At 34.9% G+C, this 27,838-nt stretch overlaps 4 protein-coding genes across 4 annotated transcripts; 2 read left to right on the forward strand and 2 right to left on the reverse strand.

Annotated features, from left to right (window-relative positions):
* Positions 1–346: 346 nt before the first annotated feature.
* LOC107815389 (signal peptidase complex subunit 3B) lies at positions 347–3,669 on the reverse strand. The gene is made up of 6 exons (XM_016640962.2): positions 3,448–3,669; positions 3,260–3,307; positions 2,249–2,311; positions 1,455–1,508; positions 719–805; positions 347–637 (listed from the first exon to the last, which is right to left on the reverse strand). The coding sequence occupies exons 1-6, from the start codon at positions 3,571–3,573 to the stop codon at positions 512–514; spliced, it is 504 nt and encodes a 167-aa protein (XP_016496448.1). The 5' UTR covers positions 3,574–3,669; the 3' UTR covers positions 347–511.
* A 3,395-nt stretch (positions 3,670–7,064) lies between these two features.
* Positions 7,065–10,422, forward strand: LOC107815392 (increased DNA methylation 2-like). Its single transcript, XM_016640964.2, has 2 exons — positions 7,065–9,650; positions 9,866–10,422. The coding sequence occupies exons 1-2, from the start codon at positions 8,426–8,428 to the stop codon at positions 10,108–10,110; spliced, it is 1,470 nt and encodes a 489-aa protein (XP_016496450.2). The 5' UTR covers positions 7,065–8,425; the 3' UTR covers positions 10,111–10,422.
* Positions 10,423–10,566: 144 nt separating this feature from the next.
* On the reverse strand, positions 10,567–16,583 carry LOC107815391 (cation/calcium exchanger 5-like). Its single transcript, XM_016640963.2, has 2 exons — positions 15,602–16,583; positions 10,567–11,677 (listed from the first exon to the last, which is right to left on the reverse strand). The coding sequence occupies exons 1-2, from the start codon at positions 16,460–16,462 to the stop codon at positions 10,913–10,915; spliced, it is 1,626 nt and encodes a 541-aa protein (XP_016496449.1). The 5' UTR covers positions 16,463–16,583; the 3' UTR covers positions 10,567–10,912.
* Positions 16,584–22,747: 6,164 nt separating this feature from the next.
* Positions 22,748–26,735, forward strand: LOC107815395 (alpha-crystallin domain-containing protein 22.3). The gene is made up of 4 exons (XM_016640966.2): positions 22,748–23,033; positions 24,096–24,526; positions 25,662–25,951; positions 26,266–26,735. The coding sequence occupies exons 1-3, from the start codon at positions 23,017–23,019 to the stop codon at positions 25,910–25,912; spliced, it is 699 nt and encodes a 232-aa protein (XP_016496452.1). The 5' UTR covers positions 22,748–23,016; the 3' UTR covers positions 25,913–25,951; positions 26,266–26,735.
* Positions 26,736–27,838: the final 1,103 nt, after the last annotated feature.

The following is a 27,838-nucleotide window of genomic DNA, read 5'->3' on the forward strand; positions in this document are numbered from 1 at the left end:
AAGATACTGTTTTAAAGAATTGGGGAAAAGGGCGTCAGTGGGGAAATACTCCGACAACAACAATAAAATTCCATTTGTTTGATTTATCCCTTTCCATTTTCGCGAAGTGAAAACCTTTTCAGTGTTTACTATACTTTTTACTGCTGAAGCCTCCCCACATAAAATTACCTGCAGTTGGAAACTTCACTAAAAGCTATCTTCTTCCACCAACTTCTTTTCAGTTTTAACTTCAAGCACCTTTTCTTTTAATATTGTCCAAATACCTATTAAGGTTCTCCGACCAGCAGAGGAAAGGCAATAATTGAGGTTTTAGTCGATCAAAACAATCATAAAAGAACGGCCGATATTAAAGGTCTAGAGTTCCAATATGTGAATGAATTTGAAGCCAATAAATAGCTCTGTGACATTATCCGCTACAAAATTATCCAATTCATCTCGTTTAAGCACCTTTTTCCCTTTCTGTCAGTGGAGGCTAAAGTTACAGATAAATTGCACAAAGAAAAAACTTCCATCATCTGTATGTCTCTGGCAAGCGGTAACCAGTCATCACAAGTTTGTTTGCAGACATTTTTCCGGTCTTTGGCATAACGTGCCAATGAAGCGTTAGATTAAAATCTTTACCACGGAGGTTGCTTCCCTATAACAAGGAATAAGGTACTTATGAATACCATGAGAAGACCAAGAAAACAGAATAAAGCAAAATACTTCCGAAACTAACCTGATCAACGAAGCGATACTTGTTTGTGGTGTGAATCAAAAATTTTGCATGCTCCTTACTGGGGATAATACCATCCCACAGAGATATCTGTTTGTAAAGCTATCAGATCAGTTGAAGGAATTTAAACTAAACTCTAATCTGGTAGGTAAACAAGATACAAAACAAATTCTCAAGCAGGTCCCTAAAAGATTTCGGGATTGCAGTATTGTTGGGGCTTCTACAGCCTGCTCACCCAAGTAGGAGAAGACAGTCCCAAGAGGTATCACTAAGCAGATACTCTCTTTTTTATTAACCGTGGTATCCAGTCCAGCTTGTGCATACCTCGACTAATACCTACTGCTACTTTCCACCAGCACAGGTACCAGGTAACTCTGTCCACCAAGACTTTGGACAGATGGGAAGAATTTGCCAAGTATTTTTTGCCCCGTTGGATTTGAACCCGAGACCTCATAATTCTTAACCCACATTAGGCCACACTCTTAGGTTCGCTAAGCATATACTCATACTTACAGGAAAATCCCATCACTGACAAAGAAGTACAGGACTGTATTCCTTTTTCACAAGGAGAAGCAAAGGACTGACACGTTGATACATACTGAATTACTGCTAAGACTTACTTTCAGTTGCAGTACATTTATTAAACAATGACACAAACCTCAAATAACTATCAAACAATAAATATAATACAAGGAAGCTATTAAACATATATGCAGTTCTAAACCAATGAAAGATAGACCTGATTTAGAGCATTCTTTGGAGTTTCATACTCAGCTGCCAAAAATACAAATACCTGCAAATTTTGGCATAATTAGAGTTGTATACTCGCTCAAAGTGTAAAGGAAATCTCTACTTACAGGCAATCTGACCGATCAATACAAAATATATCTTAAGAGGCCGAAGTTAAAAACCATAAAATTTGAATTCGAACATCTGGTAAGCTTATTGCAGTCATATAAAAAAACCTTGTCATACACCAGAACCCCAGAGCACGCGAGTCTTGTTCTTTTTGAATTATTCCCGTCTCTTGTTACACATGCTAGGTTCATGCTTGACAGAATTTCAATAAATGGTATAGTGAAGCTGTAAGACACTCTAAATCATGTCCTCCAACTGTAAATTTGGTCCCAAAGAAAATAGAAAAGGAAGAAAGTGAATAAAACCAGCATTCTCACAGGCATAGATTTTACTATCTGACATTGCTATAGGTAACCAATAGCCTGGTAAATTTCTGTATTACATTCTACTTTCCAATTTCACATCCTAAAATTCCAAGTGTTAGCTGTGGCATCAACAACTAAATGACCACCTCTCCTCTACACTCTAGTGAACTCCAATGATATTAGACCAGGGACGAAAAGTGTACATATATAATGTCCAAGAGATTAGCTTAGTGGAACATAAGACGCATACATACCCAAACATCCAGACATTCATATGTACTCCACATAGAAGATAAGAAAATCAGACCCAAGTAATAGGGATGAAAGAGTAAAATCCAAATTATGGTGCAAATAAGGTAGAGAGAAAAACCTGCTTAGTATTCCACGTGAACAATGATTGTAAATCTGCTGATATGTTTAAGGTCAAACTGATCTGCATAAAAAGAGAAGTATACATGATATAGTCAAACTTCTTTCAAACATTAAGAAGTTCATAGAACCACTTAATCAACGATGTTAACTAGGAATTAACATGAGAGCAGCAACCAGTTTCATTTAGATCGATAAGAAAAAGCAAAAAAATAAAAAGAGAAGATACCTTCAAATACATAAAATGTCATATGCTAGCATGTTTTTTAATGATATTTCAATTATAACAGATCTAAAACACATAAGATTGTCCAGTCAAGAAATGGATAATGCACTCAAATTAACATCCTAGGCTCTCTGCTGGGAATGGATAAGGGTAATATCAGAAATTTAGTGCTGAGACAAGATTAAGTCGAATAGGTATATGCTTGTTTGAAGAAGGTGACATAGACAAATAAGGTTGAGCCACAGAGTATAGATGTAATATCTGTGCGGTTATCACAGGAATGGCAAACAATTAGAATAATGGAAAAATATATGCAGTTTACACAATTATATGTGTTACTATTTATTTATATAAATTGAACAATTTTATACCTCAAAACAGAAAATCTCAAGTTTTTTCCATTGCCAACTAATTTAGCCAAGAATGCATATAGGTCACATATAATTTCATCTGATTACACAAAGAATCCAGCAGTGCCCATAATCATGACGCAAGGATACAATGGATTCGAAATAGGAACTAGAAAAAGAAAAAGTCAACCAAACACACTTCAACAAGTATTTGCCCCAATTCCCAATTCCCAATTCCCAATCCCAGACACCAAATTTAAAGTTAAAAGCATAAAACTTTGCCCCAATTACCAATCTTAGACACCAAGTTTAGAGTTAAACGCCTAAATCTTTGCCAGATTCAGCAAAAATTAACCAGAAACTATAACGCCCCAAAAAAACCCCAAAACCCCTATCAAAATCATCAGAAAACATATGTTTCAGCAAAGAAAAATACCTCGTCGTCACCATCAGGTTTCTTCTGGAACCAATTAATATTCAAAACCTAGAAAAAAATGTAAACAAAAGAATCAAGTGATCAAACACATGGGTCTTTTATAAAAACAACAGATCTAATAATAATAATAATAAACAACGGTACCAAAAACTAAAAAAATTGAATTCGAGTAGGGTTTTCGGTTGTACTTGAACTTGAGCAGTAGGAGCCGGAGAATTGAAATTGTCAGAGAGAGAAGCGATGCCACACATAAAAGCAAGTATGGTGATTGCCAGTGTTAACAGAGCATTGGCTCTGTATCCAAAGGAATGCATCGTTGCTGCCTTATTTTCGTCTCCTCGGCGTAACTGGCTTTCTACAATTCGGGTCTTCTGATTTTAAGACTTGAGGGCCTGCTCCAGTTAAATCACTTTTTTACCTGCTTGTGCTGACTTGTGCATTTAATTTTCTTTTTCTTTTGTACCATACTGCAATAGTATTTTTCTTTTTATCCTTTTTGGGACGAAAATGAATCCCATTTTGGGGTGATTTAGTATTTTAGTTCTAGCATAATAAGGATATTTAATAATTATTAGTATCACTAAGAATATAATTTTTAAAATTATATAAATATTTTTAAATAATGTGTTTGAGTTATTAAACTTTATCAAAGAAAAAAACATAAGTTCCTAAAAATGATGAATATTAACATAGTCTATTCAATAGAGCACTGTCTTTTAATAATTGAATACAAAAAGTAGTTGTATATAAAATCAAAATATATATTTAGTCTATACCGTGTTTATGTCTTCTCAAATGAATTTGAGAATAGTTTTTGAAAAAAATTATTTTTTTTTAAATCTTCCGGGACTATGTGTTTTTACTGAAAATAAAAAGAAAGTATGATAACTTGTGAAATTGAACTGATAAAATTATAGATTGGAATATAATTTAAGATGTATATATTGAATAATGACTGACTTTCATGAACAAACTTTTTTCTTTTATTGAGTTAGCTATATGGGATCAATATTCAACAATTTCAGACACAATTTATTTTATTACTCAGACACAATTTTTTAAAAGACATGTAAGTTTCTTATAAAATATTACTCATTAGGATGGGAAACACGCTAAAAAGTATAAGTTCCTAAAAGATGCAAATTATTTCAAAGTTTTCTCCTACTCAAATCATATATTATTCTGTTATCAATTTGTCTGTACAAAGGAAACCGACAAATCGCACCAACCCGATAATCCGAGTCAAACCGAGAAAAAAAATCCGACTATGGGTTGGTTTGATATTGGAAAAAAAAAATCCGACCATAATTTGTATGGTTTGGTTTTAACTAAAGAAAGTCAAACCGAAACCAAACCAACCCGACATTACATATATAGAAATTTTAAATATATTTAATATATAAATATACTTATTGTGATGTAATTTATAAATATTTCTTAAAAGATTTCATAATTTTATTTTTTGAGGTATTATTTCAAGGTTGGACTTAGAACTTTTGAATGTTCCAATAAGTTTTATAGTCATTAACATTAGTAAATTAAATAGTGCTAACAAAAGCCCAAACTAACATTAAATCAATATTAATGCTAACAAAAGACATTTAATTCAATACTACGAATGAGAATGTATTGAATATCTATTTTTTATTTTGCAATAATTTAGATAAAATGCATAACCTATTTTTAGTGTTTAGTCATGTATTTAATACTTCCTTATTAGTCTACTTATTTTAGCATGACTTAGTACTCTTAGATTATGTTTATTTTTATTATGGCCTTTTAATTAGCAATATTTATATTACATAATTTTATTGTTGAATATTTTAGGATAATGCCATGACATATCTCATATTTTGTATTATTTTCTTGGAAAATACTTTATATAGTTGTATCTTACTAGGACTAAAGAAATATTTTGAGCATAATTTATATGTTTTGTTCTACGAAGATTTTACCGGAAAAAACCCGAATAACGAGAAAACCCGAGAGTGAAAACCCCGAATTTTATTGGTTTGGTTTGATCTTTAGATTTAATAATCCGACACAATTAGTTTGATTTGGTAATTGTAAAATCCGAACCAACCCAACCTATGTACATCCCTAAATTTGTGTAATATTTAAACACATTTAATAATTAGAATAAATATTTAATTAGGTAGAAAATCTCTTACTTTTAATAGTAACAATATATGGAAACATCTAGTTAGAATTATAAGTTCCCTGATAAGAAGAATGAATATGAACATATTTTCATGGAAGTTGCTGTGTTGATATATAAGGAAAAGAAATGTAATGATTCTATATCTACTTTAAAGTCCTTAATATTAGGACTTCTAACATAATTCAAATAAGGAAAGACTTAATATTTAAAATTTTGGTTAGTTTTAAAGTTCTAAATATTAGAAAAATAACTAAATTACGATTTTGTCTAATGTAAAATTTATTATTTAAAGGGTAAAAAAGGCGAACCGACATTTCGCTAAGAGCTTTCGTGCTTTTAATATAGTATAGATATAGATATAGATAGATATAGATATAAATGAGATTTCTGTAATTATAAAAATATGCTATCCAGGGCAAATAACGGAAAAGGACCTAAAATGCCCCTCTACTATATGAAATAGGACATCAAAGCCCTCCGTTAAAAGTTGGCCCCTTATCTGCCCTTGCCGTCTAAAAATGGGCTAAAAAATGTCCTTCTCCACTAACGAGAGACTCTAAAATCCACGTGGAATTACATTTCCCTATATAAAAATTCCAATCCTAATTTAAAATGCCACATGGATTTAAAAATACTCCAACCCATGTGGCATTTTAAATTAGGATTGAAATTTTTAAATAGGCAAATGTAATTCCACGTGGATTTTAGAGTCTCCCGTTAGTGGAGAAGGACATTTTTGAGCCTTTTTTAGACGGCAAGGGCAGATAAGGGGCCAATTTTTAACGGAGGACTTTGATGTCTAATTTCATATAGTAGAGGGACATTTTAGGCCCTTTTCCGATTAATTAATATTGATAACGCTTAACTTACCATAATCTTTCTCTTTTATTCTGGATTTAAACTGGTAATGTGTGAAAACTTAGACATGCAAAATTAATAAAGGTATTCAACCCCAATTCCAATATAATTTTTTTTTGGCTAAGAACCTAATATTAAACTGGTATTAGTGTATTGTTGACACATATTTTTATTTTCAACATAAAAATTTGCAATATTAATATACTGTCCACATAGCATATATGACGTTTGATTTGGTACTATCTATTACTTTGAGTTTACTATTGGTGGAAATCAAATATCGTGCTAGTGTTAGTATAAATTATATGAGAGTCTATATATATGGGATATAATGTGAAATAAGAGAATATATATATTTGTATATATATTTATTTATTTTATGTGCGTGAAAATATCTAAAAGACAAAATGAGTAAATAACTTTTACATATTAATTCTCATATTATTATTATTTACCATGTAACCATATATCTATTATTAGTTACTGTACACCATTTTTGAGTAACTAAATCGTAGACCAAGGAACTGTGAAAGCTATTCTTTACATGAACTCCTAAAGAATTTTATTGCTGAAGGTGAGTTTCTATATATAGTTCCCTTACAAAATAGTTAATGTTGGGTGCAACACTTGTTAGGACTATGTAGTAACATCTAAATGGAAAAATGAAAAATAGTCCATTTAAGTTGACGCGTGGCACTGCATGGAATGACTGCTGGCCAAATTGTTCATGGCTCTCTACCTAATTACTAGCAAAGAGACATTCAAAATAGCAGCTCAACTGGAGAACCCATTGGTACGCTTTATTCTACACTTTAACTTGTCTCAAAATCATGGAATCAATTCATTTTTGTAGACCAAGAAAAAACAGAATTGTAGTTTTTGCATATAGTATATGCAAACTGCACATAATGAAGTCATGTGTCTTTGTCTAAATATGTATACAGCTGAATAGGTGTTTTGTTTTGTCAATTTCTCTGATTGTTTGAGTGTGTACTATCATGGATTTAGCATTCTTGCATGTAAGATTCATCAATGTAATGTTGTTAATTTGACTGCGTTTATTGATGACAGATGAAGTTTTTGATGGAATTATATTCTAGGTGGAAATTACTGGAGATAATACTGGGTAATTCACATAATCTGAACCAATTACCAAGATAATTTCAGTACTTTTTTCTTTTGCATGTGGGTTTTGAATAGTATACCTCTACTCTCACTTGCCAATTTGTTGCTAATGTCAAAATTGTTTTTAATTTGCGTTTGTACCTGCTTAAATCCAACCAATTTTAAGTTATTTCTGTTCATTCTCTTGCTCTGGTATCAAACTAATGGAAGTAATCATGTTTAATTATGGATCATTAGTTTATATTTATTACTTAATAAATCCTATCTCACGTTTAAAGTATTAGTACAAGATAGTAAAGGAAGATGTTCTCAAACTATTTAATATTTGTTGATAGCTCACAAAACCAGCAGCTGTAATCACCCAGTATTGTGCTTGCATTGGAATTACTGACCTATTTCATTTTTTCTTTGATGCTGTCACTTTAATGACTGTATTTCATATTTAATGATAATTTTTCTTCTAAGCAAAAGATTTCCAGCTTCTATCACTGGTAAATTGAGAGATGCTTCTGAAGGTTGACAAGCCAATAATTCTATAGTTTATTTAGAAGGTTAATGGAAACTGACTAACTAAAGAAGGCAGACTAAATTTTTTCATCGCTCATGAAATTCCTCTGAAGAGGTTTATTTAGAATGTAAAAAATAGTGATGCGTAAATCTATATTTGAAAAAAATGCAAGTATGCTTTGGTGATATATTCTTAAAAGGCTCACCTGTTTCTTACTTTTCAGTTCTAAGAGAACTTCTCCTCGCCTCTTGTTTCTATGCCTATGCTTGTAAGACATAGTTCTCTATGACTTAGACTTCTGAAATCCCATAATGTTCTGTAGAATTGGTTCTACACTTCTCATTGAGGATTCCATTCCATGAGCTGTCAACTACTGTCCTCATTTGTCATATCTATCAATCGTGTTTTAAACTAAAGGTTGGCTAAAATGCACTATTTTCTCTGCTTCATTTCATCTGAAACAGATTAGTTGCCGTTGTATAGATTCACATAGTTCTTACTGTTTTGATCAAGCATGGACAAGAACTTCTGGGGATTGGTTCCGACGGATGATCAGTTTTTCCTCCTTTACTTCATCACTGGAGCCTACTTTGGACCAGATCTCCAGGGAGAATATCGCAAAAAATCTGTTCTACAAAGAAAATATCTGGGCTTACCTCCGTACATCTCCAATGAACTAGCTGGTTCATGCCTAAGAACCATAGAAGTAGAAAGGGTTTACTATCATGCATTAAGAAAGGCAGATCGGTCTGTTGTCCTGTCACAACCATGGTTGCACCAGTTCTTTCACGGAAAGCTTCCTACACTATACCACGGCCAAGCTGCAGCTTATCCTCGGTTTTGTGATCTATTTCCTCCCAGCCTGCATCCCCATTTATGTTGTCATGTGTATAATGTTATTGCAAACATTGTATTCCTCAATGACCCTGATACCAGTTATATGGACCCAGACGATGTTAAGAGGTTCAAGAAGCTCACTGGTCTAGCACATCTTGTTATGGATAAAGATTGCACAAAGTCACAAGCCGGTGTTGATTATGAAGCTCTAAGTAATGTTGGAAAACAGGAGGTATCCAAGCCGGGAGATATCCTCCACTATCCATCAGTAGCTTCTAGTAGCCTACCATATAAGGAGACGCCTAGTTGTGGTGAACCTTTTAATGATATACCACTTGATAAAGAACAATTTGAACATACTTCCTTTACTAGTCTTTTGAAGGCTGCTTGTGTTGAACCATTTAATGGTATGCCACCAGATAATAATGGACAGTTTGACACTACATCTTTTAGTAGTCTCTTGAAGGAAGTTTGTGGCGGACAATTCAACAGTACTCGACCTGATAGCAACGGACAGTTTGATAATACACCTTTTAGTAGTCTCTGGAAGAATGCTGGTGATGGTCAGTTTACTGATGCACCACCAGACACCTCTACGAAATTAAATGGTACTCCGTTTGGTAGTCTCTTTAAAGATGTCCGTCCTCTGACGGACAGTTATACGGGTCCATCATCGGTGCACACCAGCTCTAAGGACTTTGAGCTTAGTATTGTCTTCCTTCCTTCTCGCCCTTCTAAGGAGGAGCTAAGTAACATTGTTGCTGCCACTAAGAGTGGATTTGCAGTGACTGGCAGTGCAGCAAAGGGTAAAATAGGACCAGTTCTAGGACTCTTGGATGTTGGAGAGAGCGAGGACTCTTACTTGTTCCGTGTGTCACTCCCTGGAGTAAAAAGAGATGAAAGTAATTTATAAATATGATATCCAATTTTCTGGTTTCTTCAACATATTTGATTTGCAAAATCCTCTTATAAATTGCAGTCATTCTCATCAAAGTTCTGCTGGTTGATTCTCTCAGTACTTCATTGCATTGCATACTGATGCTTCTGGTTTCGCTATCACAGGTCACATCAGCGATTTTTCATCACTAATTAATTCAAAATTTATGGTTAAATGCAGGAGATTTTACTAGTGAAGTGGAGAGTGATGGTAAGGTATTTATCAAGGGAATGACAACAGCTGGTGACAGGACTGTCCGGAAGTACTCCCAAGTATTCGAGATGCAAACTCAGAACCTTTGTCCAACAGGACAATTCTCCATCTCTTTCAAGCTCCCAGGTCCAGTTGATCCTCAACAATTTTCTGGTAATTTCGGCACTGACGGAATTTTTGAGGGAATTGTAATGAAAACAGAAAGAAAATGACAGATGGAATAGGGTATATTTTTGCTTTGTTCATTATTAGGCTAGTACCTGTACATATTCTCTTAGCTTATGTCCATAGTATTGTTAATATGATGTATTGTCCTGTGATTCGTAACATGATGGAATGTAACCACCTTACAGTTCCAATCAAAAGCACATTCATTTTGCAAATTTTGTTACTTGTCCTCAACTGGAGGGCTACTCAACACAACCCAACATAGCGGTTTAAGGACCATTCATTTATTCAATTTCAGTCTCCAACAAGCAAAAGCTTTGAAGAATACGAAACTATTGATGTTGTTCTGCAATCTGCATGACTAAGGGTTAAACATATCGAGGATGAAATGAAAGTACAAGAGAGTAAACGTTCCTTCTGTCCTAGCTAAACATTCTTCTCCAAAATTCAACATCAATTTCATATGAAAAGAATAAGGAAAGAACTGGCCTACATGAAACTTGTGTTGACCAGATAATTTCTATTGTATACCATTATATGAATGGATACATAATCCAACTCAATTAGCCACTCAACAATGAGTTGAAAAAATGAAATGATATATTCTTGCATGGAAACCAATAGTATGTCTAACTGGTTTTGTGAACGAGGTTACCGAAGCAGAACCAGTTCTCCAGATTTTGACATAAGGTGCACTGCTAATAACTGCCAGGCGCTTCATATTCAATCTAGTTACTCATTCAAGAGTTTAGCAGCTCCCACATGGTTCTGTACAAGTGATGGATGAACCGACTGTTCTTGCTCGACGTGTTATACCTCTTTTCAGCACTTCTTTCTCTCTGAAACTCACGCAGAGAACTTGGCAATGACCATGCTTATTAGCATGAAAACAATGTAAAGTCCTACTAGACAGAATCCCCAGAATCTTGGCACCCGGAACCTATTCCAAGTTACTAACAGCAGAGATCCCATCAAGCTTAACAGCAAGAAAACAAAAGCAACCACGATACTGACATGAAAATGAAGTTCATAAGCTTCTGGATATACATCTGCTGTCTGTATAACCAAAGCTGTTCCAAGCCCGAAAAGCATGTTGAACATAGGTCCGGCAAAACATCCAGCCATGGCCATGGCCGGCTGGCCAGCCTTTGCAACAGCCACGTCTGCAACAAGATCACCAACTGAGTTACCCCATGCAAGTACTGTTAAACCAAGAAATGCAGCAGGCAGTTTCAGGAGCACTCCTAGAACTGCAAGACAGTTGAGGAGCTCCCCAGCAACAGTGGAGATCCAAAATACACTCATCACAAATGCTATAACAACTGCAGGCATTTGCTCTGTTTTAGGGGCCTCCTTTTCAACAATGAAATGAAGAATAGCCAAAGAACAACTAGCACAAAATACAATGAACCATAGAGGAAAATGGGTGTCTGAGAGTAGAAAAGAGATCGGATGATTTAAAGGCACGAAAGATTTGCAGGAAAGGAGAAGTAGGAGGGGACAAAGAGCAATGTTGGCAGATAGATAGAATCTACTCCATTCAGAAGGTGCAGTCTGTGGTATAGTGAGTTTAAGGAGCATTGAGACAGGAAGTTTCCAGATTACTGTGACCTGTCAATAAAGAAAAGTTAAAATGTCACAATTCATAAAATTGGAATACAAATTTTTTGTGTACCGAAAAATGGCACACTTGCAAATAAATTGGTCTGTATTTACATGGATCTTAAGAAGAACCTAAAAGACTTCACAACACAACAACACTGGGCTACCATGGCGTAGAAGTCGAAAGCTGAAAACGTATTTTCACATTAAGCACATTATCAAAATTTCCTTTCTATGTGGGATATTACATTTATCACATATGAATCATAAGAAATGTTATAGTGATCACAATTCGTATAGCTTAATATAGCGTACCAACTTCTTAGGCATGCGTTTCTGTTTGTCAATTGCTTGCCCCTTATTCCATCCTTTTCTTTCACTCGAAAAGCACAAGCATGGAGTTCATTCCACATTTTGGCTTATGTATATGGATCTCCCTATGTAGAGGTCAGTGTCACATTAGAGACTTAACCCTAAAAAGACCCAAGGGTACGGGCAACTGTTCCATAAAGGGGTTGAAAATCATGGGAGATCGAGGCTTAAATCCCAGCAGATACAAAAATGCCACTAGGTGAGTTTTCTCATCTACCTAAACCTTGGCAGACAGAATCACTCGATACCCGTGTTGGCGGGAGCTAGCCGGTACCTAGTGGAATAGTTGAGTCTTGAGTGGTTTGGATCCCACTGTTACATATAAAAAGAAAGAAGAAAAAGAAGAAGAAGAAGAAGAAGAAGAAGAGAGAGGTAAGTAGTAGTATAAGAGTGGTTTCATCCTCTTTGAAGCCACTTCAGGATTACACATTAATTGGAGTAAAAGTAACATTTATCCAGTTAATGAAGTCAATGAGATCCACCATTTGGCTGCAATTTTAGGGGGTAAAGTAGGAGTATTGCCAACAATCTACTTGGGTATGCCACTGGGGGCGAGGAGTAAATCAAAAGGGATATGGAATGGAATGATTGAGAAGTGTGAAAAAAGCTAGTCAATTGGAAGAACCAATATCTCTCTCTAGGTGGAAGATTGATTTTGATAAATAGTGTTCTTGATGCTTTGTCTACCTATATGATGTCTCTGTTTCCCATTCCTATTAGTGTTGTGAAGAAACCGGATGCTATCAGAAGAAATTTCCTTTGGCAAGGGAATAGTGACGTAAAGAAAATGCACTTGGCAAAATGGAGTACTCTTACAACCAGTAAGAAGGAAGGTGGTCTGGGAATCAAGAATTTGAGAATCCAAAACCAAAGCCTGATGATGAAATGGCTATGGAGATTTGCTGCTGAAGAACAGTCCTTGTGGAGGGATACTATCAAGATACAATATGGGATGGATGGTAAATGGACCACTAAAGCTGTGAATAGCACCTATGGAGTCAGTCTATGGAAATCCATAAGAAACTTATGGCCAATGCTCATCAATAAGTCCGGTTTCAAAGTAGGAGATGGTATGAAAACATCCTTTTGGGATGACAAATGGCTAGGGCAAAGGACATTGAAACAACTCTTTCTAGATATTTACAACCTGAATCAGCACCAGGGAGCATGCGTGAGAGAAGAATGGGGCAATCCAGGATGGAATCTTAGCTTCCGAAGACTATTGAATGACTGGGAGGTGGACAGACTAACAGAGTTCTATAACACCCTGGAACAATTCAGGGGGCTTTCAACCAGAGTGGATAGTATGTCTTGGAATAGGAATGCACAAGGAATTTTTTTTGTGAACTCAGCATATAAGGAGTTTAACCTGTCAAACAATCAGATTGATTGTTGGCCTAGGAAGATGATATGGAAAGTTAAAATCCCATACAAGGTAGCATGCTTCACATGGTTATTGGCAAAAGAGGCAGTTTTGACTCACGACAATCTCATTAAGAGGGGTTTTCAGTTATGTTCCAGATGTTATTTATGTGGTGAAGAGGCCGAGACAATCAATCATCTCTTTTTACATTGTAGAATGACAGATCAATTATGGAAGATATTCATTAATTTGAGGGGAATCAGGTGGACCATGCCAAGGAGAATCCAGGAAGTCCTAGCTTGTTGGAACAGAGATGTTAACCTTTCAGGGCACAAAGAGAGATGGAGGATTGTCCCAGCTTGCATCTGGTGGACAATCTGGAAAGAGAGAAACCAAAGATGTTTTGAAGATAACAGAAGTTCCATTCAGAAACTGAAGATGAATTGTTTAGTCCTATTTTATTTTTGGTGTAAACAGGAGTACTTACAAGAAGCTGAATCTATTTACGAAATTTTAGATTACTTATGATAGGTTAAGACTTAGGATCTCAGGCTTCAACTCCCCTTGTAATTATATAGGACTACACTGCTTTGTGTAACCTAAATTTATTATATATACTAATATGTTACCTTCTCAAAAAAAAAAAAAAAAAAGTGGTTAAGTCATTGATAAGCCTATATGCTCATTTTTGTCATTAAATATAACTATGTCTATCTTGTATCTTTTTCAGTAATCAATTCTAACTGAGGAGGGTTTAGTACACTCCAAATAGATCGATGTCAAACACTCAATCCTTTGCTTTGCGCTCGCTATCGATAACTCAAAAGGTAAGTATCATTCAGTCCTGCTTTCACTTCCTCATAAGTAAACTTAAAAAGAGCCAATCTATTGTCAACTCAACAAAGCAAAGAATCTCAAAGGAAATTTGAGCACCCGATGCCTAACTCTTCACAGCATATCTTGTAGCATGCATCAACAAACAAATAACAACCTTTATATATCCTCTGCATGAATTACTAAAAAGGGAACTTTACACACTCCAAAAACCTCTAAGTACCATTCAAGTATCTAGTAAGAATTTGCTTGTTTACATGCATAGTGGAAGTTCCAGAAACACATAGAGAAGGAAAATCATCTATACCTGCCGATCATAAAAAGCAGGGAGATAAAGACTAACTGGAAATTAGAATGCTAGCTGATTATTTCTAGTATAATGACCAATAGCCATTCCATCATGGCTCTATTACGCTATCCACTAAGTTTTTACATCCTAGCCTGGTAGAAATCCAAGATCAATAGCCAGAGTTGATTGCGTTTCATATAAGTTTTCCATTAAGCAATGAAGCTCGCATATTACTTAGATTAACTCCCTAATTCCAACAACTTGCCACTCTCTAGACTACAGTCGTTGCTGAATTTCCCCACTCAAATCTCAGAACCTGAAAATGCTAGCATTAGCAGATGGTTTACTTTTGAGGCCGAGATAGAAGGACACAACAACTTAGCTTTGCAGCATCATTTGTCAAGATCATGATGTTCAGACAAAGGTAATCTAGACAAACGTGACTTTTGGCACAGAATGTGGGGCAAATTTTCAGTAATCATCTTCACTATGTCACAAATGCAACCTCGAAATTCTAGCAGACAGCACATACAATCATAACGTTACTAAGTAACATAAAAACATCGTTGAGTACCAACTTTTTTCTCATTGCTACAAGATGGATTTTTCATTAACACTAGACTCGTCTCCAACCCACCAAACATATCCTCTTTCAAGCCTATGGAGCTAGTACAAGGTCGTAGTTTGATCTCAATACTTTAATCGGATTTAATCATATTTCACAGCAATGCACAACAGAACCAAATCGTTCCCTACACAAGAGGAATGCCGACAATCCTATTAGACCCCAATCCCTCTCATCAGCTCCTTATTTTATTGTTTATAGTATCTTTTTGGTCCAGCAAATGTTCAATCTTCTCCTTCTTAAACAATTGCATACCAACTGGTGTCTTCATAATTAAAGCATACAAGCAAGACCACAAACACCAGGAAGTTAAGCAATTTTACACCCTAAGATGGTTCAAAATGCTCAATATATCATCTATCAAATGTCAATACAGTTGCCAGGTAAAATGAATAATTCACTAAAACATGAAATCGCCATATGTGTAAGCTGGCAAAATTTAGAACATACCTTTTCGATAACTTGCCAAGACCCAGTAGTTTGCTTCTTTCCATCTTCTAAAGTTCCCAAAACTTTGCCTTTTTCAGAATCCAACTCAATAATCCCTACATGAACTTCATCATTTCTAACCAAAACAACCTCACCTCCAGACTTAGCACCCTTCCCTTTCTCACCACCCATCCCAAAGTCCATATAAAACACAAACCCAACAAAAAATAGATAAAACCCAACAAACCCAATAGCTTGCCATAGGAAAATCTCAGCACTTAAGTACACATAAAAAAGGAACAAAGCAGCAGTTAAATAAAACATCACATCCCTCACAAAAGGAGCAGGATCAACAGGAAAAGGCGCTGCGTAAATCGCCACAAACCCAACCACAAAAGCAGAGACAAAAGTCCCTGCTGAAAGAATAGCACCAAAACCAGTTCTTGCTTGGCCTCCCCTAACTGCAGCCACAGATGCAAAAACATCAGGGGCACCATTTCCTAAAGCCAAAAGGGTCACTGCACCCATTGAAGGTGACAACCTAAGATGGGAAGAAAGCTTAGTAACCACAACAGAAAAGTAATCTTGAGCAGTTTTAATGAGGATGTAGAACTGTAGAAATACACAAAAGGTGAAAAAGGGGATGGATAAAAATGGGTTTTCTTGGAAGAGACAATAGTGGAAGGAAAAGTAGTTAAAGATTCCATTGGAGTCAGTGAAATTGCAGGGAGAAGGATTTGATTTTTGGACATTGAAGAGGGACCTGTGGGGAGATTTGGGAATAGGATTTGGGGAATATTGGACGATGAAGAAGAAGAGGAGAATGGTGAGGAGGAACAGTGAGGTTAGAGTGGTGTGGAAGTAGGAGAAATTGAAGGCCATGCCATTCCAGATTATTATTGGAGTTGAAGATCAAGACTCGCTTTTTGATGAGAAGTATTAACGCGTTTTCGTGTTTATGGAATGGAGTATAACTTCACTGCCTGTGAGAATAATTGAGATCAACTAGATCCGATTAAGCTCGAAATTACTAAAAAATTAGTAGATAAATTACTAAAAATATAGATTTGTTATAAATATATTATATTACGGATGTTCATTTAGTACTCCGTTGTAAATAATCTTCCCTGAAGAAGCTTATCCATATGGGACTCCACCGTAAATATGTTTATCTATTTAGTACTCTATTGGAAATAAGCTTCCTGAAGAAGCTTATCACTTCGGTACCCGATTATGGATAAACATTACCCTAGGTAGAAGATTATTCATACCGGGTATAATAAGCTTATCCATTCAGTACTCCGTTATGGATAAACATTGCTCTCAGTAGAAGATTATCCACATCTGGTATAGTAGCAGCTTGCAGTAGCAGCTTACACATCAACTTCCTTTCTTCTATAAATAGAAGAGATTTCAGTTCATTATGTACATCAGTTTGAATTCGAATAATATATCAGTTTCTCTCTATACTTGTCTTTACTTTATAGTTTTTATTTTATAACACGTTATCAGCACGAGACTCTGCCATCTCGAGCAAATATTTTGAAAGTATCTGAGGTAAGAACTTTCTTTTCCTAAATAATGTCAAATCTTTCTAAACTTGAATTTGTAGCGCTGGATATATCGGGCAAAAACTACATGTCTTGGGTGCTTGATGCTGAAATTCATCTTGATGCGATGGGTCTGGCAGACACCATCAAAGACAAAAATCAGGCATCAAACCAAGACCGTGTCAAAGCAATGATATTCCTACGCCATCACCTTGATGAGGGCTTGAAAATGGAATATCTTACTGTTAAAGATTCAGTCATACTGTGGAATAATTTGAAAGATAGATATGACTACTTGAAGATGGTCGTTCTTCCACAGGCACGATATGATTGGACTCATCTAAGGCTACAAGATTGTAAATCTATCAGTGAGTATAATTCTACTATGTTCAGAATTATTTCCCAATTGAAGTTATGTGGTGATAATATTACTAATCATGATATGTTGGAGAAAACTTTCACCACTTTTCATGTCTCGAATATGCTCCTGCAACAACAATATCGAGAGATTGGATTTAAAAAGTATTCTGAACTTATCTCACATCTTCTTATAGCCGAGCAACATAATGGGTTATTAATGAAAAATCATGAAAGCCGACCTACTGGTTCTTGTCCATTCCCTAAAGTGAATGAGACGAACTTCCACCAGGCTAAACGTGGAAAAGGTCGTGGCCCCAGTCGTGGTCATGGTTGTGGTCGGGAAAGAAACTCTAATCATGGTAATAATAATGCACCAAAGAACACTCCTCACCACCAACAGTGGAAAAGGAATGAACAAAAGCATGAAGCGGTGCAAGCACCAAATGCAGAAAATGCATGTTATAAATGTGGAGAAAAAGGGCATTGGTCACGTACTTGTCGTACGCCAAAGCACCTGGTTGAGCTTTATCAAGCCTCCCTAAAGAAGACAGAGAAAAATGATGAAGCAAATTTTATTTCTGAAGATAATTTAGACTTCATGCATTTGGATGTAACCAATTACCTTGCACTCCCAGAAGGAGAAACAAGTCATGTAATCGGTGGTGAATCTATAGAAATGTAAATATTTTAATTTTTGTTGTTTGTAATAGATAGTATGGTTATGTAATTATTGTACATAAAGAAAAAATTATGATTTGATAATGATGTTTACTATAATATATCTTATTTATGTCATTTTGAAGAATATGGATACTATTATTAGATCAACTTAAACTCTAGCAGAGTTTGCAAGAAATATACAACCACCAGAAGTAGTTATATTTCATATATCTCATTGTAATTATATTTTGTTAACCACCATAAGTGGTATATGTCTATGATCACCAGAAATGATAATTTAGGCTTTCTATAGTTACAATTGAAAATAAGCTACATAAATATTCTCTATATTAAATGTACGCCTCGATTTGCTCCTGAAGTAGTAAATATTTTAAAAGAGATTGAGGCATTACAATTTAATGTGATTAATGCGCATTCAGATAATTATGTTCGATTTCCTGAAGGATGAGAACTTTGGATAATATTAATCCATTCCCTGAAGTGAGTGTGACAATATTAATAAATCGGGTAAATATGAACGCACTTTTGATGTGAATATATCACAATTCACCTTCTGAAGAGGTAATATAATTGAGAGAATATATACTTAATATTTCGTATTTTAAATTTGCTCCTGAAGAAGTAACACAATTGAAATTGCCTCCTGAAGTAGGAAAATATTATGAAGAAGAGTTTTCTTGTGCTTAAACAATTGTTTTACATTGTTTATTTGATTGTGATTTTCTCTCATGATACCAGAAGTGTATGAGAAATATTTGATAGTACAAAATGTATCAACAACTCCTGAAGAGCTAACTGTTTGCCTAAAGGATACATGACACCAGTAGTGCCCGATAAATATTAGATTGTGGATAATAAATGAAGGCTCTCGAAGAGCTTATATACAAATATGTCATTCATATTATATGATTATGGTCAAAACATATGTTGTAGTAAACCTGAAGTTTACTAATACAAATGGCTATCATATTGAGACTACAAATGATTGGAAGATTGATAATCTTCATGTTTCCACAATCATAGGGGGTAAAATAATATGTATGTGAGAAGTTACCCGTCTTATTCTTTAATTTGTACTATATCATGTATCACAGTAAACCAGAAGTTTATTAAAGCAAAAGTTTATGACATAGTAAACCAGAAGTTTACTAAGAGATAACACATGACATGATAAACTTGAAGTTTTCATTTGCCATTTTTAAATGAGCTATTTGAGAATTCAGATAAGCATATACTAAAGAACTAGAAGATTCTTCAGGAATTCTCATGTGTTGCTTGCTCTCATAATGAATTGATTATACCAGCTAAAGTTGGGACTAAGACCCATGATTCTGAAATATATAAAAGGTGAATATGGGCCCGTTCACCTATCATGTAAACCACTTATAGGTGCATATATGAGATGGTTACATGTGTAATTATTGTCAACCTGCAGTTTGGCATTTGGAATTGCTTTTCTCGATTAAGAGCATAATTTTCAGATTATGAAATCAAGACAGTTCATCTTGATAATGCTGGTTTATATCCAAGCTGGTTTAGCATTGAATACCTCCTATTAATGGCTAAACCATTGCTTATGAGAACAAAGCTTCATGTGTTGGTCTAAGATTTTCTAAATTGCATATAGCAGCACTTGTATGCATCAAATCAACAATATATGATAAGTCCTCCCTTCACAATTGGTTTAGGATCAGAAACCAAATATTTTTACTATCTTTTGTTGTGTGGTATATGATTAATTTCTCTACCATAATACACAAAGATATGTTTTCCAAAGATGATTGGGGATATATGTTAGTTTTTCTAACATTTGGGGGATGAAATAAACAGTTGAAAAATATGCTATATGAATCGAATTATCATTAATATGATCCTTACTTAGAAGATAATTCAAGTCGAATGCCAGAAGCATTTGCTGATCCAAAATTAAATATCATATTTCAGCTACAAATGCTCCTATTAAAATTAAAGTCCCTGAAGGATAGAGTTTACTGTACACATGAAGCGTGGTAGACCAATCGGTTCCAAAGGTAACAATCCTGGAAAAATAGTAGGAGCTAATGATCAAAATGATCATAATGAGGAGGAAATATGCTATAGAAGAGCCCACGACATAACATTTCATGAAACTTCCGAAAAAGTTCAGGTACCTGGAAATAAAGAAAGTGATGAGATCTCTACAAGTTATGTCGCTTCGGAACTGACACAAAATGATCGTCGACGGTATATTTGATACAATATAGTGCACAATATTATAAAAGATTGTGAGGATCGGACCAGCAGTCCTGAAACGTGAACATGTCATACCATTTAAATATAAGTCTTAACCTATATGACTTATTTGACTAAATCTATATGAAGATCCTTGAAGGATTGAAAATGTCCGAAGCATATAATTCAAAGTCTTGAGAAATGTACTTGATCAAATTATAAAGATCTTTGTACGGTTTAAAGCAATCTGTGCGCGTGTGGTATAATCGCCTCAGTAAATATTTGCTGAAAGAAAGTTACATAAATTATGTTATTTGTCCATGTATTTTTATAAAGAAAATGTCATCAAAATTTGTTACACTTGCTATTTATGTTGGTGACATAAATCTTATTGGAACTCCGGAAGAGCTCCAAGAGGGTCTTAAAAATACTTTTACATGGACAAAGTGTACCCATTAAGTACACCAATGAATATTCAATCACTTGAAGTGAATAAGGATCCGTTCCAACCTCTAGAAGAGGATGAGGAGCTCCTTGGTCCTGAAATACTCTATCTCGGTGTAGATGGTGCACTTATTTATCTTGCTAATGCTAACAAAAGTGGTGCAGATCGTATTGGTAATGCAGATGCAGGTTATTTATCCGATACCCATAAAGCTCGATTTCAAACCGGCAAGCAGGGAGTGCATATGATTGAGATCAGTGATTCATTCGAGAAACATGTGGGTTGGAATGTGATAAAAGACCCACAATATTATACGGAGACAATGTTGCATGCATAGCCCAATTGAAGGGAGGATTTATAAAAGGAGATAGAACGAAGCACATTTCACCAAAATTATTCTACACACACGATCTTCAGAAAAATGGTGACATTGATGTGCAACAAATCCGTTCAAGTGATAATCCAGCAGATTTATTCACTAAATCTTTGCCAACTTCAACTTTTGAGAAGATGGTATACAAGATTGGAATGCGGAGACTCAAATATTTGAAATAAGGTTTTCATCAGGGGGAGTAAAATACGCGATGCACTCTTTTTCCCTTACTAAAGTTTTTTCCCATGGGGTTTTCCTTATAAGGTTTTTAATGAGGCACTTGGCAATGCGTATTACTAAATATGTGTACTCTTTTTCCTTCACTAGGATTTTTTTCCACGTGATTTTTCCTAGTAAGGTTTTAATGAGACACATTATCTTTTAATGAACATCCAAGGGGGAGTGTTATAAATATATTATATTATGGATGTTCATTTAGTACTTCGTTGTAAATAATCTTCCTGAAGAAGCTTATCCATATGAGACTCCACCGTAAATATGTTTATCTATTTAGTACTCTATTGGAAATAAGCTTCCTGAAGAAGCTTATCACTTCGGTACCCGATTATGGATAAACATTACCCTAGGTAGAAGATTATCCATACCGGGTATAATAAGCTTATCCATTCAGTACTCCGTTATGGATAAAAATTGCTCTCAGTAGAAGATTATCCACATCTGGTATAGTAGCAACTTACACAGCAGCTTGCAATAGCAGCTTACATAGCAACTTGCGTAGCAGCTTACACAACAACTTCCTTTCTTCTATAAATAGAAGAGATTTCAGTTCATTATGTACATCAATTTGAATTCGAATAATATATCAGTTTCTCTCTATACTTGTCTTTACTTTATAGTCTTTATTTTATAACAAGATTGATCATGTCACTCATTTTTAAAAGATGGTTTGAGAAACTTCAAAGAGCTTTGCTTAAAAAACAGCAAAATTGAGAACCTAATTAGGGAGAATTTCTTGTTATGGGCAAAACGGACATTTACTTTTAAAGGCTTCTTATACAAATAATTTTATATTTGAAACATGAAAGTGGTTAATTATTATAAAGACATATCTCAACGGGAAATTTTATAATTCATCATAAATATGTAAAACAAATAACCTTATACCAGAAAAAGATTTTCTTTGTGTAATATGAGTATTATTCTTGTCCCTATATGATAAGTTGGAAGACAACCTAAAGTAATTACAAAGTACAAATCAAATTAGTGCATATTATTTGAGTTTCTGATTTAATCATTAAATTTCAAACAGATCGTGTTATATAATGTTTAGTAATTATTTAATACTTTCCAAAAATATTCAATCATAAAATTTGACAATTTTCATATGACTGCAAAATTGGGACTAGACCATACAAGATGAGTGTGTCCTTTTATCTTTAGTTTCTAATTTTATCCAAGGAAGAGAGTGATATATCTTTGATTTCACCAAGAAGACATTTTAGTCATTTGATAAAGAAAATAAATATATAAAAAATAAAAAATCATTATACATCCTAAATAATCGTAGTGACCATTTTAGTAATTTTGAAGAACTGAAAAGAAAAAGGAAAGTCATAATCAAGTCAGCAGAGGCCTTCAACACTCGAAATCCCTAAAAGGCTAAAAGCCTAAAACACAGAGCTCACCCAACACTTCAGGAAAGAAAATTCAAATGAATTCCATTTTCAGATTTTTGCCGCTCGCTGATTATTACCATATTTCTCTTGATTTTCAGAATTATAAACTTTTCTGAATCTGGGTGTTGCCGAAATATAACTGCAGTTGAATTTCCCATCTTTTCTCCAGCAGCTATTTGATGGATTCTCATTGGAGGTACTTGAACGATCACATCTTACATTTTCACTCATATACTGCAAAACTACTGATTTTAGCTCTCGTTTTACACAAGAGGGAATAAAAAATAGAAACCCTATATAAAATTTACTAGCTGTTTTCTGAGTAGACCAAACTCCAAAGTCAGGTGTTGGTGTTCATGTTTTTGAGTGTTTCTGGATACTTTCGTTAGTTTGTAGTGTAGAAAGTAACACTTTCTGGTGAAAATCTTGTAAATGCAGATACGCAGCTGTTTTTCACAGCTCAGTTTAGTTAAAAGGATATGCTGAAAAGATCAAATCTTGTTATTGGTTATATGCTAAAGGTGGAATATCTATGCTATTGAGGCGTACATTTATAGAAGAGTTTCCTTGAGATGACATTTTACTGGCAAAGACTGTCAAAAATTGTTACGGCTAGTTCAATGTTGGTTGGGCCTTTCTGGCTGTGGGTTCTGTGTATTTTGTTGCTTAGGAAATAGTGCCGAAATGAACACTTTGATTACCCGGAAACAATTGTTCCTAATGAATTGCCAAGGATGGAAGGCGCATATTTTCTAAATAAATTTCTTAAACCTACATGGCACTGCCAGTGAAAGGGGCGCACTTCGTAAAATTTAGCATTTATTTACAAAACATTGGGTCTTTGCTTTTGATAGAGAGCAAAAAATTTCAATAGAAAACATCTAAGGGGGGATCAAACTGGTAGACAATCAAGCATACAAATGCAAATAACTTCTTACTCTGTGGATGCTGAAGCTTTTCTTATCTGAAATATGTATGAACAATTTTGTGACCATTTAATGTGTGGTTGTGATTTTCTTGTGCTTTGCGAAATCATATAATACACATGTAGGAAATGATTTTCTTTCATAATTGTTAAAGAAATCATTTCCTACTGGTGCATCATATGAACTTTCACTTGATTACTCCGGTGAAGCTCTTATTACATTGGGTTTGGGTCCTATGGTGAATTAAATCTTTTTATGAAAAGTTAGATAATTTTTAATACTAGTGATTATCATTATGGAAATCAATGTTGTTTTTTACTTGTGCACTCCAGAGCATCTCACACTTCTTTGCCGAATTATGGTGAAAATAATGGTTCAATTCCGCTGCATCCGGAGCCGCTTAATGTGGCCCCCATTAGTTGTGTGCCATATACTGGCCCTCCTATACCATACGGTTATCCTGCTTCATCGTCACCAGATATTAATGCGGGTCCAGTTTCAGTTGAAGCTGATACAACTTCAGCGTCCAAGCATATCAACTCTCAGCAGCCTTCTGGGAGTCAGCCTGCAATGGTTTTTTTCTCTGCTTGTCCAGCCAAAGAGGAGTGGGATAATCTCATAATTTATGCCAATGGTGGGGTTGCACTTACTGGGTCAGCTTTGTTGGGAAAGATTGGACCACTTATTGGATCAGTTGATATTGGTGAATCTGAGGATGACTATGTATTTCGTGTTTCACTCCCTGGTGTCGCAAGGGATGAAAGTAAGTTATATATTCTTAAGTAGCGAATCACCAAATCTTCTTATAACTCTTACATCAGAACGTTTGATATTTTAATGCATCAAATATCCCTCTTATCTGTGACCATATGTTCTCTATATGAGTATAATTGGTTGATGCAATGCAGAAATACCATGCTGAAAAATATGCTTCATTCTCCACTGTACTCGGATAAACTTTGTAGTTTACTTTTTCTCAAAATGTTAGCCCTTTAATTCACTAAAAATTGGATATGAAATCAATGTATGAAGTCTATCAAAATATTTATTTTTGAGCACATCATAACCATGTAGTGAGAAACAGCGCCATCAGTCCATAAAGAGCTTTGTGAAGTTGGCAAACATTTTCCTGGAGCGGTATCCAGAAAACCAAGAGGTTCAGACATATAAGCCTCATCATCAAGAGTTTCATTTCTTCTTCCATGAAGAGTCTAACAAAACCGAGTTTGAGCATAACTGAAATTTGGCGAATGAATACGAAGGTCAAAGGCTTTGTTCTTGACATTAGTCAAAGAATATCTGTACGCTTTCTTTTTCTTCTTTTCTATGTAGATTAGTGTTCTTTTCCATCATTTCCTTTCGCTGATGGAAAAATGCTTTCTTTCTAGGACCACATATTACTTGCATATGCCTTCTTCCCAGCTGTGCAATGAGCTATAGAACCTTATCTTTTTTGTCATTCTGCTGTTTCAAGCAATGTTTCAGTTCGCCTACCTTGATAAACTGGCTCTCTCCTTGAAATGCCTCCCTACTGGAGTTTTGTTACTCCACAGAAGCTATCATCTGATCAGCAGGGTCTGCGAATGAGATTACTTTAGGGATGTGTTTTCTCTCCAGCTTATCATATCTTTGATCTATATACTTCTCTGATACATCAGCGTCACATTTATGTTTAGCTTATGTGGATGTGTTATATTTCACCTATGAACATCAAGATTATTTTGTGTCTTTTAATGCAAGTTTTTTTTTATAACACTGGGATGCTCTTGTTTTTGCTTCACAAAAGGGTTTTCTATTTTTCCTCTAAGTGATCTTATACCAAGTTGAATCTGTATGTCGAACTGCATCTATATGAATCCAATTGATGATTAAGAGATTTCCTGTTCATGTGGTTACAGAGGTCTTTCGCTGTGATGTCGGACCTAGTGGGAAAATTGTCATAAAAGGGGTGAGCGTGACCGGAGAGGACATGGTTTGCAGGGACAACATGGTTTTTAAGATGCAAACTCTGAACCTATGCCCACCAGGAGAATTTTCCATTTCATTCCAGCTACCAGGACCAATTGATCATCAAAACTTAACTTGTGTTTTTGGATCTGATGGAATATTTGAAGGAGTTGTGAAGAAAAAAAGACAACAGTTCCTTTAAGGGGGCTGTGGCATATTTAGATCATAATCCTTCAGCTTGGTAAGTACCTCTTCAGTCCAAATTACTTTGTTTGGAGTTGCATGTGAAAGTTGTGTCTCTGCCCTTCCCCACTTTCATATAAGTCAAGTACTAACTATCATATTGACCATTACTATATCAGAACAGATTATATAATTTCGATAATTAGCTTCTTGATCTATGAACAATCATTCTGCATAATTTTTGGTCTGTAAGCATATTGTTTAATGTTGAGCTTTACATTGCTTCGTAATTTGAAATAATTATTCTACATCATTAATCACTATTACATAAATGTCTCTTTTCCTGAAATTACTTCTCTGTTTTGCTTGTAGATGGTAGGAGAGAAAAGCTAAATTTGAGAAGAACAGGAACAATGCTGCAGTTGATTCCAGGACCTCTGTGCAGCTTTAAGCCTTATTTTGCATCATGCTTTAGTTCTTGTCTGTACGTCTTCTTGTTCTTTCCCTTGTTAAGACTTACTAAGGTCAGGGCTAACCGAACTAGGCCGCTTCTACAGTAACCAGTAGGGAAAGATTGTGTGCCCAGAATCTGGGCTATATACGCGCTTTCAGCTTTGCGTCAGCACTCTACCACATTACCCCTCCAAAAAAATGGATTTTGTTTTGGTATTCAAAGACCAAGTGTGTTGTCCTTGATTAATTGGTTTGCTATGGTACTCTTATGTCTAGCAGTTTGCAACAAATTGAAAAAATTTCCATTCTCTCCTCACAGGGAGCCCATACTTCATGAAAATTGTTCAAATATTGGTTTTTGGTACGGAGGAAAATGATTTCATGGAAAATATTTTTCGTGAAAAATGTTTTACCTTATTAAATCATTTTTCAAATCATTTCAGTGTTTGGGTAGGTATAAAAGCATATGACTCCGGGCGATCTTACAGGTATTGAATAAAGAATAATGTTTCGTGACAACAGTTCGCAGTAGTGAGATTGAACATGAGTTGGGGATCATTGTAAAGTACTTTTTCCATTTTGATACAACATGTTTTCTTATATTTTAATATGAATATGACACGTAATGCTCGTGTACACAAATATCAAACCTCATCTTTTTTTCTCTCCAAAAATATCAAACCTCATTAATGAAGGGAAACAAAGAACTTAATAAGACTTGATTGCGTGGAGTAGTATTTACCATATATTTCTCAAAGTCGTAGAATCATTCGTTGTCTAAAGAAAGTAATCAAGGCCTTTCGAAGTGATAATCTGATTCTTTGTAGGAGTAGTATTTTTCTTCTTTAATTCATTTACAAATAGTAGTGTCGACTCAAGGTCTACATCCTAATAAATATAAATGCTACATCATTAATATATAATTGCACAAATGCATCAACAGTGCATACCGTTGAAATACATATTCATACTGTAGAGCATTCTGAAGATTGAAAGGCACAAATTGATATTTGGCAAGGACAATTCCTAAATCATGACTATGACCTCGAACTACTATAGGTTCTTCCACACATGTCTAGAAGGTTCTTCCACACAAATCGAGTCTCATTCCGCAAGTATGTAAAATAAGATGACAAACTATTAAAAATGAGCAAACCTACTCAAAAGTGCAATTATATTTTCTACTAATTCTAATGTCATGTATGCATGTAAGATCCTATACTGGAGTATTCACGTAAGCAACTTATATTGTGGCAGAAGAGACCTTTTTGTATATGATAATCAAAGGGAGTGGGAAAGCTGCTACTCCCTTTGAATTTCAGCCATAGCGAAGCCAAAATTTGAAGCCAATGGGTTCGAAAATTTATTCCTTCTAAGTTACTGAGTTTTAATTTAATAATTTGTACAAATTCAATAAATTTTTAAAGATAAATATGGAATTCAAAGCTACTAGATTTGGTCAAACCCGCGTCCGAAGCTCTAGCTCTGTCCC

This window comes from Nicotiana tabacum, chromosome 7 (assembly GCF_000715075.1).
Source record: "Nicotiana tabacum cultivar K326 chromosome 7, ASM71507v2, whole genome shotgun sequence".
Lineage (NCBI taxonomy): Eukaryota > Viridiplantae > Streptophyta > Magnoliopsida > Solanales > Solanaceae > Nicotiana > Nicotiana tabacum.